This window comes from Pezoporus wallicus, unplaced genomic scaffold, assembly GCF_028554395.1.
Source record: "Pezoporus wallicus isolate ANWC-B61680 ecotype Strahan unplaced genomic scaffold, APGP_CSIRO_Pwel_v1 scaffold_7402, whole genome shotgun sequence".
NCBI classification, from domain to species: domain Eukaryota; kingdom Metazoa; phylum Chordata; class Aves; order Psittaciformes; family Psittacidae; genus Pezoporus; species Pezoporus wallicus.
The window spans coordinates 3178461-3191527 of record NW_026641037.1 but is presented as its reverse complement, the minus strand read 5'-3'; the positions used below and the strand labels follow the sequence as shown (position 1 = coordinate 3191527).

Here is a 13067-nt window from a genome sequence, read left to right as displayed (position 1 = left end):
ATGGTCCTCCTTTGGGATATTTGGACAGCCCCACATTCCAGTGTCAGAGGTCCTTAGCAGAGCAGGGACTTCACAGCTTGGGCACTGAACAAAGTATTCATGCTGTGTTGGTCTTGCTTCTAGTGTTTCTGTGCAGACTGCCTGGCAGCATGGCCCTCAGGTGGGGGCCCGTCAGATGAGCTCCTGCCACTGTTCTGAGGAACAGCAGACCCCTGGATGCCAGGGCTGAAGGCTGGAAGCAGATTTGCAGATTGATCATGAACGGTATTTTAACACTTAAATCTGAAAATTACACGTTTGGCTTGTGTTTTGCACAAGATCATGTGCTCCCAGGCTGGGTACTGTACTGGCATTGGGTACAGTTCCAACCCTGGGGTTGGTGCTGGCAGACATGGCCGCTGCTCTGGTCTCAGTCCCATGGACTTCACTCAAGACACAGCATGACAGTTGATTTGCACTGTTGTTATTCAGGCACTTCTAATGCTGGTGTTGTCTTAGGCTGGGGTGTAGGAAACAGTGCTGCAGGACGTGGTGTGGCAAGAAGGGAAGAAATTGAAACTTGAAATGTTTAAAAATATAACTTAATTTCCTGCAGGGACCCATGTGTTTAATAGTTGGTACTCTGTGAATGGAGTGCACATGCCAAAGTCTGTGTATTAACAGTGAGTGGTCAATTAATAAATAGATTCATAGAATCTGCATGGGAATGGATTTGTTTGTTTCTGAATGTGGTGCAGTGGTACATTATTTTTTTTTAAGTCTCTATATTTTGGTGTATCAGTAAAACTTAATGAGTTAGAAGCCACTGTGTTAGCATCCCCTAGCAGGCTTTTAAGTAAGACGTGTTGTTTGGCTATTCTCAGGCTGGAGCATGTCAGGACTAGCTGACACATGAAAAGGAAATGCTGTGGAGCTTGTCGTAAAAACAGCGCAAAAGGCATGTGAAGCTCTGATGTAAAGAAAAGCTGAAAGCTAGCCTATAACTTTACTATTGTTCACATTATTTAAAGGTTGGATGTCCCTTTTTGTGTTCTGGTGATTAGAGAGCAATTCTCAGATTTCATAAGAGCCTGAGCAATGTTATTACAAAAATCATGGTGTTGCTTCATTCTAAAACTACTTTACTATCACATTTAGCAATATGAACTACAGGGTTATTTTTAAAGCAGATTAACCACCTGGATAATATATGAGATTGACATATTTTTAAGCATAGAAAAGTGGTAGCAGGATCAGGGCTTGCAACGCTGGGAGGATTCCTCCAGCATTCTACCTGCAGATGTTCAAGATGGAGGTGCTTTTGTTAATGGAAGTGTCTTGGAAGAGTTTGACCCTTCCCCTTTCCTTAGGTGGTTTACTTCAATCACTGTTTTGATGGCTTTCACTGAAAGGGACTAATTAAGAGCTGACTTTAAACAGCTCATTTCATTGTTCCTCACCCGATGTTGACAAGCAACCTAGAGTTACACACCTTGGCTGGGTGATGCTCTCTATAGACTTAGGCCTGTTCTAGTGCCTTCAGTTTTCATATGTGACCTGCTGGCTTTGTGTGTTTGCGTGTCATCGTATGGGTAATACCTCGGTTGCTCAACTTGGTTTCCCAGCTCGTGTTCATGATGCAAATTGTTATTTTGCATTTCTAATTAATTGAAGTACTGCTGTATGTTATGAGAGTTTTCTCAGTACTCAGGGTTGAAGGAACTGTGATGGAGGGATGTGTGTCGCTGTGCCAGAGAATCGGGACACGTATGAAGTGCAGAATTTGTCTTTAGGCATTCAGGAATTAGCTTCCTGTGCCTCTGAGAAGAGGCAGTCTAACACAGAATCTGGAAGGCTAGATGATTTGTGTATTAGGTAAAGGTATAATATGTTTATTTTTCTAGGTATAATATATCTCCTTCTTCTGAAACAGAAGAAAGTAAAAAATACAAAATAATATATGAAAGCCTTTGTGTACCCAAATAAGATTGAGTTCCTACAAAACTCGACTGCCTACTACCCTGTAGTTCCCCTTTTGGAAACCCAACAACCTGGAAAAATGTTTAGAAAAAGTGTCAATAGTTTCTGTGTGAATTGTGAACCTTAGGTGCTTGGAATAAGATTAATTTGTCTGAACAAGCTTAAGGCCTGGTGCCAGTTTTCCGGTTTCTAGGTTGTCTGCTGCTTCTATGTGGAGTGTAGGCAAGCCAAAAAAGTGAACAGTTGGCTGCAGAAAGGAAAAGCCCAGCTGCTGCCTTGTGATGATGGACTGGAGTGAGTATGCACAAGGTGGGAATGTTGCATGCATTTTCTCTGTCTTGCACAAGCGCTAAATCTAGGAAAAACAAAGGATCTAAAAACTTGCAGAAAAAAGTGAAAATCCCAAATGTTAGAATTTGGAGGACCTTTTCTTTTTTTTCCTGCAAGTGGAAGAACCAGACATCCTATCCTTTCACTCACCTTGCATTTCTCTGCTGCAGCTTTGATAACTCTGCCTCCCTTTTACCTACCAAAGAAGCAGCAGCTGAAAAACAGATGATTAAGACTCCTCTGGAAGCCTTGGCACACCCCTTATTTAAGGAGCAACTCAGCCCATTTTGTGGTTACACCCATCCTTACATGCAGGCTCTTAGCACTTCGCTGTGTGTGCTTCCAGCATGTGTTTGTGCACAGCGTAAAGTGAGCCTAGTGTTAAAAGCAGTAGAAATGAGAAAATGAAACTTTCACAGTAGAATAAATTTTCTGTTCTTCAGCATTTTCATAGTTTATCACTGCCATATTGCCCATCTTATGTTACTGTCTCTCTCTGTAATAACCACAAAAATGGGCCAGGGTTCCACTTCTAGATGCGGAGCTTGATGTTAATTTGTGCTGAGAGTCCCTGGGACCTCTGTATTAGCTGTGCTGGTGTGATTCATTTGGAAGAGGGAAGACCGAGCTGCAAAGTTTCATGCTGAATTCTTCCCTATATACACCCAGAGCTCAGGAACACAGATTTCCATGGGCACCTCCCTGGTAAAAGATTGCTGCTTGTTTTCAATGTCTTCTCCTGATGTTTAGCTCTGGTCACTACATTAATTGCTGTGCTTGTAAATAGGCTTGAAGAAACATTTTCAGACTATGCCTATGTTTCTTTAAGCAGTTGCTAAAGTGGTGAGTATTTTAGCAGCTAAGAATTTAATATATTTATTTTTACTAAAGTAGCTAAATTAATCCTGTTAAACGCTATGTGTGTGTGGGGAGAGAGGAATTAATTCCTGAATAGCATTTAATCCTGAAAGGTAAGACGCTCTTTGATATAATGTTGGTTTTATAGGGAAGTTCGAACCAGCTGGAAGCTGGTTGGTGATTAGTTCAGGTTCCAGTTGTAAAAGGGTGTTACAGTAGTGGAAAGTATGTAACATGCCTGCTGGAGAAGATGTAGTGAATAGAAATTACTACATGAGACATACATCTACCTGTGTGGCAGAGGTTGGGGAATCCCAAAGGCAGATGTAATTAATGCACAGTAATCTAAAAACAGCTGAGGAAATATTGGGCTGCATGGAGCAACCTGTGTGATTGTGCTAGGCTGCTGTAAATATTTAATGTCTAAAAATAGAAATCGACTGGTGATCAAAGCATCTAGCACATGTGAGAAGGCATAAAGCTAGCACAGTAGCTTGGGAAGGGGTGGAGTTTGTTAGCAGGGGCATGAGTGTTTCCTCAGCCAGGTGCTGGGGACTCCCACACCTCAGCTCCAGTGTGTCACAGAGCAGTGGGATATGAGTGTCAGGGTATGGGCAGAAGGGGTGACAGACACTACAGCCAGCAGTATGACTGATGGAAGAAATCAAGTTGTGGTGTTCTCCCTGAAGCCCCTTCTTCAATGCTGTGTCACCTGGGCAGTACGTGAGGCAGAGGCAGTAGGTATGTCAGGAGACAGGCAGCAATCGGGACCACATTGTCTGAGAAGCAAGAAAGCATTATTGAGGATAAGGTAAATTTAACAGCGTTTTTAATGTGCTTTGTAGAGTTGGAGTCAAGAAATGGTTGATATTGCTTTCATGTCTTAAAATAGTGAAAAAAAAAATCCAGGATTTTGGTTTAGAAGGCAGCTTCTGGATGGAGCACGGCCCATTTGGAGTTTTCCTGTGAAAGAGCTAAGGGAGAGTGGTGTGGTGAGCCAGGTGGAGCGGGATTCTTTGGATGGGGAGGGTTAGGCAGTGCTGCTTGCTTCCTTCTCTTTCCCTGTCATTGGGACTGGAAAGGGTGAATATGCCACCACAAAGGACATTTCTGGGTGCTCCCCTCTGGTGAGTAGGGTAGGGATGAATGCTGCAATGCTGGGAAGCAGCCCTGGGTCTTCTGCTGGTCCCCACAAGGAGTGTGCCTTGGGGTGACTGGGGGATTGCTGACCGCATTCTCCACTCAAGTCCCTGCTGGCATGGAGGGGAGGATGGTGAAACAGTGGAGGTGGTAGGACAGTAATTATGTGTGTGAAAGAAGTGGGGAGGTAAGGGAGGGACTGTGCCCTTCTTCCCTCTCTTCTTCCTCTTCCCTGGCCTGTGACATGCCAGCTGAGCTGACACCTAGCCTAAGAATTACTGACATACAAAGCCAATAGCTCTGGGTTTGAATTTCAGATAAAGCTAAATTGTCCTTAGAAGCAGCCATAGTCAGTAAGCAGCTTAAGTGTTAAAAGTAAGGGTTTTTTTTTTTTTGTTTAAAGCAGATAGAATTATTCTGTAGATTGTATCTTAAGTTATATGAAGGTGCTTTAATTCATAAGCTACTGTTTGTCTGTATTCTATGCGGTGGGCATGATTTAGGGACCAAATCAGAAAAACTTCTGTTCTTGTTCACTTTGCAGGGCCAGCAGAGCAGTGCAAAGCTACAGGGTGATCATTGTTAGTGTCATGCATCATTGATGCTGTGGTGGTGGCTGTGAAGACACATGAGTGACTTTGGGTAATACAGACCTCTGTGGTGGGAAAGCAGCAGTGCTGCTGCTGCTGGGCAAGCAGAGCCAAGATTCACTGTGCTTCCACAGCTTTGGTTCCTTATGATAGTGTCAGGGAAAGAGGCCAGCTTGGGAGAAGATTGCTGTCAGATCAGGGCCAGCACTTTGAGTGACAGCTTTTTGCCTATTAAGGCTAAGCAGCGAGCATCAATAGGGAAATCCATTTAGCTGGTTTTATTAATATTACAGTACAACTGCCCTTTCATTTACTACAGCAGAAGTAAAACAAATTATTTTTTTAAGTCTAAATGAATATGCAGAGGCTATAGCAAGTGAAGCTGCAGAATCAAGATTCAGTAGGAGACATTTGTGTGTCCAGTTCAGTTTTAGGGTTTGTATGAACTGTTTTCTGAAATGTCTTTACTCTCCTGCATAACACCTTTTCTACAAATGGTTTGCACAAGCACACATATATCAGGGGGTCCATGCAGATGTTCGTGGCAGCCAGCCACAGAGTGCTTTCTTTTGCCACAAAGAGCTGATTTTGCAGATGGCAGTCTATTTGGGTTGTTGTTTGACTCAGAGTATAGGGGACCCTGCTGAAATGAAAGGGGGCAAAGCATAAGAAAAACACAGTGAAAATGATGAATACTTTTCCTTTGACCCTCCGTTCACTTTTGTTGTCTTTCTTCTGTGTTTTCATATAAGACTCATAGACTTTTTTGGCAATAATTATATAAAATAGAAGCATGAGGATGAGAACAGACCAGAAGATGAATTGACATATATAATTGACAGCTTCATGCCATTTGAGCCCAAAGTAATTCTTCAACAAGGCACACTTCTTCACAGATTGGGGTGTTGCTTTCTTGTTTGAAAAGATCATGTTAGGCAGAGAGAGAACAAAGAAGAAGAGCCAGACCAGACCCGCGAGGATCTTTGCTGAGGTCAGGTTTTGCACCCAGAACTTCCCAAAAGGTCGCACAATCTTGAGAAATCTGTCAAAAGCAATGAGACCCAGTAGCACAATGCTAATATACATGGTGTCATAAAACACTACGGCTGAGAAGCGGCAGACAAAGGCTTTGAGTTGCCATGGTCCCAGGCCAGAGTCCGTCAGGATTTTCAGAGGAAGCATCAGGGTCATTATGAAATCAGAAACTAAGATATTTTTCAGGTAGACAATGAAAGTTGATGTGCTTGGAATGTGGCAGAAAGCACCCAAAGCCAGGCTGTTTAGTACGAGTCCCAGCAGGAAGATGAGTGTATACAGTGCTGGGAAGACCAGGTGGATTACTGTGGTGTCTCGGTGGCACAGTGCAGAGGAAGGTGCTCCACTGAAGTTGCTGACAATGCTCTCATTTGCAAAGTCTCCCATGGTTTGAAATAGACTAGGGTGAAAAGGAGAGAGAAACCATAAACCATAATATCCTGTATTTAAAGTTAAGTGTTCCTTACAGTGACTGGCAGATTTAAACAAGCACAAAACCTGAACATGCATTAAATAGACTGACCAATTTCTCTTCTAGTTCATAGAATCTAAATCCTTGCCTAAGTTTAAGTTGCTACAAACTGTTGTCTAGTGAAAAGTTAAAATGGTATATATTCGTTATGGAAAACTAAGATAATATAATAGCAAAGTATAACAGCAGATTGCCTAGGGCAAGCCCCATTTGTCTTTACATGGTAATGTATTTTAACATTAAACAGAAATTTCACAGTTATGGCCCAGAAGTAATATGCTTCTGGTATTTCTTACCAAGCACACACTATTTTTACCTTCTCAGCCGAGATTTAAATGACATTTTCAAGATAAGGTGCACACTGCTGATTATCAGCATTTTTCATCTGAAAGCCCAATGACCGAGTGCCCCATCACACCACATGAATGCTCTGATCATACAAATACCTGAGCAAGCCTGGCAGCAGCTGTTTCAGAGAGGTGTTTTTGGCTATCTCTGGTTCATCCACTGTTCCTCTGCTGACAGGAGCCTCAAGCAAAGTATTAAGAATGGGGAAATGTGTAGAAAGATGAGACTTTTTCTGCTGGTGTAGCATGTTGTTTCCTTCCTCATTTCCATGTATTGCTTGAGTGCTGTTGCTTTTCTCTCTTCCTTTTGCTCTTTGTCAGAAAGTCACTGCCTTCTCCTATGCTAAAAAAACTTAAAAAAAAAAAACCCCAACAAAACCCCCCCAACCATATCCATCCAGACAGGCACATTTTCTGGTTTTTTGTTTGTGTGGGGCAGACCTGATGGCACCTACACTGTGCTGTTGCAATTCGTCTGTCTTAGATATGTGGGATGCACAAACACAGCGTTTCCTGACAGTTTTCCAGGATAATCCTCAAAAATAGCTCTGAGTTTTTGTTTGTGTGTGTGAATTCCCCTGTTCTGGACACACAGACGCATGACTAGAAAGGCTGCTCTGAGCCACCCTTATACTGGATTATACACCTTTACACTGGTCTCATCTACAGAGTCATGTGCACATGTTCAGGAACTGTATGCTCTCTCGGCAGCCTGTTAATATTGACACATGAGTCTAAGGTTGACTTTTGATCATCTGAATGGGATTTCTGGTTTCTTTTGGCATCAGTGTGTCCAGGTGATGCAGCATGCTGGTTACAGATGCCTTCTGGTTCTGGCAGAGGCTGCTGCCACTGCTTGTATTTATGATGTGTTTGTTATGTATAATGTTGGAATCTAGTGGATTGCTCTGTAAACAGAACCTTTTGTGTAAGTTTAACTGGTTCATGTGATTTGTCTTGTATTTTTCCTGTTGACTGATGTGACTTAGGATTCTGGCTCCTAGCCACTGTGTGGGGAATGGCTCACATCCAAGCCGTCCTTGTGGGCAGGCATAGTTTGCTTTTGAAGTTCTCAAGCTGCAGCTGTATTGACAGCAAGCTGGTGCATTAGTAGCTACGTTTTGATTAATGTAGGTCTGCATGCTGATGTCGGTGTTAAATGGCTGGCAGAGAGCAAAGAGCCTTGAGGATGACCAGCATGAAGGTCACCTTCACTACTGTCAACAGTGGTGTCCCAAACTGCCTGACCTGACTTTCTGTCATTCATCAAGGACTAGATAAAGCTGAGGTGGGCCATTGTAATACCCCAGGACTGATGTACACAGCAGCACCTTGCATGTTTTCTTCTAAACTGACCTCCACACACCACACACTGTTCGCAGCAGTAAGAGGCAGGTGCTAAGTGCCTCCATGTATCCTGTCAGCGACTACTGAGTGGTGCACAGGGAGCTGTGCTATACCTGTTGTCTGACAGCAAGTCTGACCAGGAAATGCAGCTGCCACCCTTTCTCCCTCTGTAGGCAAAAAAAAAAAAAAAAAAGGTGGGAAATCAGTGTTGGGTTGAAGTGCGGCATCTTGCACTAGTTTTCTGTGCACCAGCTGGAGCTGGTTGGTCCTGGGCCCCAGGGGGCTGGCCGCGGAGAGCGCGCATCAGTCACCCGCAGCAGTGGTTCTATGGAAATACCAGTGCCCTTCCAGTTACTGATTGTAATACGTGTTGGTGTGTCTGTCAATATAAGCAGTGTACTAAATGCTTCGTAAAATTTATTTAAATTTTGTAAAATTTTATTTAATTCACCCGGGCAGGTTACAAACTAAGTAAGTTGCTAAAGTTAGTGAACTGTCTTTTAACCTTTTAGGAAATTATTTATCAGTCATAAAAATGCCCGATGCCCTGCCAGGCACAGAAAGTGCCAGAGAAGGGTAGACAAGCAATGACTTTTGGCAGAATTGAGCTCTTGCATGATGGTGAAACGCTTTTCTGGATTGCAGCTGTTTTGCAGGGATGATAAATGTACCATAATTGATTATGGTAGCCTAGGATCTTTTTCATGTATGGTGGTTTTGATACCTGAAAATGTTATGCATTTTTTTAAATTTCTTCTAAATGAAAAAGGGGACATTGTTAAAACTTTTGTATAGTGCAAAAAACCTGCCCTCAATAATCAGCAAGCATTTTCCCTTGAGTCTGTCTTTCCCTATGCTCTAAATTGAATCTTTGTGTATTTTCTAATATAATATAGTGTTCTCCATAAAAGTGTACATTTTTGTTTATTTATTTAATTGAAGTATATGAAGATAAGGCATCAAGATAAGCCTGATTATGAAATAATATCCTGTGACATACAACTGTTAATTATTGGTCAATGAATTTAAGAATTGCAATAATATAATGAGATAAGCAAAATGTTATTCTGTTACCCTAAATGTGCACAGATTAATGATTTATATACCTATGTCGTATATTTCTGTTTGCCAGTTGCGTGCAAGGTGACAAGTCCCTATATTTAAGAATCACATTTACTGTGTATTTTATTTGCATTTCCCAGATCTTGCCTTGTCACGGACAACTCTTTCTACAAAATCTTTGCAGTACATAATCTCATCTGTAACATTTCATGACTCTGTTTTAATTTTTTTCCTTACAGCTCCAACTGTAAGTTCAGACTTCCTCCCAGCAATTCTTACAAACATGGAAGTTGTGATTGGGTGGTTGAAGTTTTCTAGTCTCACAATTTTTTCAACAAGGGATGTTGGTTCCAGGGTGTTTGTGCTTCGTTTGCAGGACAGTTTCTAAAGAAGTCAGTGAAATTCTAGATACTCTTTGCTGGAGCAGTTCTGCTTCTACCTACCAGTAGACATATGTGGCCAAGAAGGAACATGGTAGCTCTAGAGTGGTGTTTCATCTGTGTCATCTCCTTCGTTCTGCTCCTTCATCTGTGCTCTGAGTTCTGACAATGCTGTGTGCTTGCACAGCATGTCAAGCAAAGACTTTCTAAATGATTTGCAAAGGAAAAAGTATATGAATGGGTCTAGGCAAGCATTTAGTGATGTCAGCCACAGTGTGCTCTCTTTCAAGTAAAACAAGGTGTTCTGAGCAGAGCATTCAAAAACATCTCTTGTTTGGCTCAGTGTGTAGGGGATTCTAGTAAAGTGAAATGGCACAAAGCAAATAAAAAACACTGTGATAATGATGAAAACTTTCAGATTTACAGTCTTTTTGGATGCCTTTCCTGTGGATCTTGTCCTTTTGTAGGATTTGTAGAGTTCTTTACTTATGAGTATGTAGCATACAACTATAACTGCTAAATTAATCCAGAAGATAAGTTGACAGATGTAGTTTACGATTTCATGCCAGACTAAGCCAAACTCTGATTTCAAGAGAGCACACTTTTTTACGTTCTTAGGTGTTTGCTTCTTGTTTGTTAGAATCATGTTGGGTAATGAAAGAGCAAACATTGATATCCATATTGCTGTGGAAAGGATCTTTGTCCCTAAGAGGCTCCTTGGTGTTGATGTTCTGAATGGTGAAGCAGCTTTCTGGTAGCGATCAATAGTTATCAGACCAAGAAATGAAATGCTAATGTACATGGTAAAGTAAAATACAACCTGGGTGACCTGGCACACAAATCCTCTCAGTACCCATGATACCAGTTTTGCATCGCTAAGGATTTTAAATGGAAAAGTCAAGATCATAAGGAAGTCAGAAATGACAGTGTTCTTGAGGAAGATGATGAAATTGGATTTACTGGATATTTTAAAAAAGACCCACATTGCCAGGCCATTCATTGTGATACCCACCAGGAACAGAACTGTATAAAGCAAAGGAAAAATGACTTGACTGATTCTGTTATCGCTGGTGCAGTTGCTGTTGTTTCTAGGGTAGCTGAAGTTGGTTATGACTTTCATTTGCACTTCGTCTATCCACCCTTTCCTGTAAAAACAAAAAAGATAATTGATTTTTGAGTTATAGTTGTCATAAAACTTCAACCTTTTTTAGTCTAGTTTTAATTTCTGTGTTGTGAATGTTTTGTGGGGATTTTGACTGCTGTAATTGTGTTTTATTCCACTGAGCATGTCAGGTTTCTACAGGAGAAGAGCACTAGATGTAGCCATGTTTGTAAGGTGATCTGGTTTGATCTTCTGAGACTGAAATGCTAAGGTGACCTTCCATCCTGATCTCCTGAGCTTCCATCCTGACCTTGTGAGCTTCCCACGCGGCTTTCCTAAGACTTGCCTGCAGGGGTGGGCAAGCGCCTGGCCTGGTGGTGCAGCCAGCATCATGCCTCCTGTCCCATGGTGTGTGTAGGTGACAGCACAGCTCTTGCTGGGTGCTGTCCAGATCTGGGGACTCTGCCATAGATGTCCCGGTTCCCATGGCCCTGGTGCTGGCATTACAGCTGGTGAGGAGCTGGTGAGGGCCATGGTATGTGGGTCTGTGTGGTGCGGGCACACTGCAGTGCACACTGCTGGTGGCAAGGCCGTGGTGCTGCACACAGGATGTCCAGGCTGCAGTTTCAGTTGTATGACACCCATCATCCAAACTGCCCATCTACACCCAGGGAGAAATACCCCTTCCCTCGTCTTCCTCAGTGTGGAAAAGGGAAGCATTTAAACTCATTTTGACTGCATATATAGCAGTGCTGGACTGAAGTAAAAGGAATTGAATACCTCTTTTATTATGTTTCTGTATGGCTGGACTCTTTCTCCTGGTAGTGTTATTTCAGCCTTTCTTTTGGTTGTCTTTGAAGCAAATCTCTGCCTTCCCCTTCCTGCCCCTGCTCAGACCCTAGGAATAGCTGCTTGTGGGCTGCTGCCATTTCACCTGGGTGCTCAAAGGATGGATGTGGCATCCCACAGAGTCAATTTTTGTTGCTTTCAAGGGGAAGAAAGTGAAAGAGGAATACCTGTTCTTCAACCATACATATTGGCACTTGGACAGCTAATGGTATCTGTTACTTCAGAGATTACGCTTTTGCCAGCAAAATCTGAAGTTATTTGTAGCTTTATTTATGTGGGTATTCGTGTATACCATTACTCCTAGTTTGGCAGTTTATCCTGTCCTTTTCCTAAATCAATTGCTTTACCTGTGCTGTGTTGCAAGTGAATTTAAAACTTCACTGCCTTGAGCCACCATGCAGGATGTGCAGCATCCCATGCTCTGCAGTGAGCACCTTTGTGAAGCTGCCGCTGAGCCTCTGCATAGTGATGTGCCCCTCCGAGCCCACCCTTACCACGAACCCGAGTACGTCGTCTGGCCTGTCACACACAGCCACTATGTGCTGGATGTCTGCAGCGCTGGTGCCAGTGGCTGGGCTGAAAACTGATGCTCTTAGTCCAAAAATCTTGGTCAGATCAGGTCTGATCCAAACTGGATGCCTGGGAAAGCCAGGCAGGGGTGTTGAATCAGTAAAGGCTGTGTTTCAAAAGGAGCAACTTTCAGATGTGTAGGTGCACATAAAATTGCTCTATTTCTGTTTAACTCTGCCTTTGTAAAAATAAGGCACTCAGGGAAGCTGATGCTTTCTCAGGTGATGCCCAGACGTCCCTGACATAATCCTTACAGAGCTGCAAAGTTTTATTTCTGTCTATAAGATAGAAATAAATTGGTTTATGCTTTGAAGCTCGTAATAGATTCAGCTTCCAACTCTAATCCTAATAAAATGAGTATTCCCTTCGCATGCAAAATCAGACACCTGCCACCCACCCCAAAATAAAGGAGAAGGTTACCGTAGTGTGTTGTGGAGGAGCGATGAAACACTTGGGTGTTTCCGTGATGGGAAGCTAGTGTTGTTGGCAGAGTTGTTCACAGTTCCTCTAGCTCTTCCCCCTGTGAGCAGGCAGGAGCGTTCATGTGTCCATCCCTTGGAGCAAGGGGCAGCTGGAGGAGCCACTGTGCATCCCAGCTCTGAGACTTAGACCTTCCTCTGGCTGTGAACTGACTTCTTAGCCAGAGACAGCTGCAAAGTCCAGGTGACGCTTTTGGTGCTTCTGCTTTTGTTCTCTCTAGAAGAGAGGGAGAAACAGAACTTTAAAAAAGAATTAGCTGCTGACTTCCTGCTTTTGGCCTGCTAATGGAGTCACTGTTTTTAAGAGAGCCTGTATTTTGTAGGACTCTGCAACTTTTCTGAGTGTACTCCCCTCTGCTCTGTTTTTTGCTTTGTGGTTCTTTAGTATTGTTTCTGTACACAGCTTAATTTCTTAGAAGAATTTAAGTAGTTGAAAGAGGTATTGATTGCTTAGTTTGGATAACTAAATAATTGTATCTTGCATGACTTGCAGAACAGTGCTCCAAGTCTGTAAGTTATATGCAGTGTGTCAACATTATATGACACA

General features: G+C 42.6%; 3 protein-coding genes across 16 annotated transcripts in view; 1 reads left to right on the top strand and 2 right to left on the bottom strand.

Moving 5' to 3' along the window:
• The window catches only part of MED12L (mediator complex subunit 12L), a 150801-nt gene that overhangs the window by 90772 nt on the left and 46962 nt on the right, over positions 1-13067 (top strand). The gene's annotated exons all lie outside the window — the stretch shown is intronic.
• LOC130605920 (P2Y purinoceptor 13-like) lies at positions 5171-6994 on the bottom strand. Its single transcript, XM_057421793.1, has 2 exons — positions 6831-6994; positions 5171-6312 (listed from the first exon to the last, which is right to left on the bottom strand). Exons 1-2 carry the CDS (start codon positions 6977-6979, stop codon positions 5268-5270), a joined length of 1194 nt encoding a protein of 397 aa, XP_057277776.1. The 5' UTR covers positions 6980-6994; the 3' UTR covers positions 5171-5267.
• P2RY12 (purinergic receptor P2Y12) lies at positions 9621-10640 on the bottom strand. The gene has a single exon (XM_057421795.1). The coding sequence runs from the start codon at positions 10638-10640 to the stop codon at positions 9621-9623; it is 1020 nt and encodes a 339-aa protein (XP_057277778.1).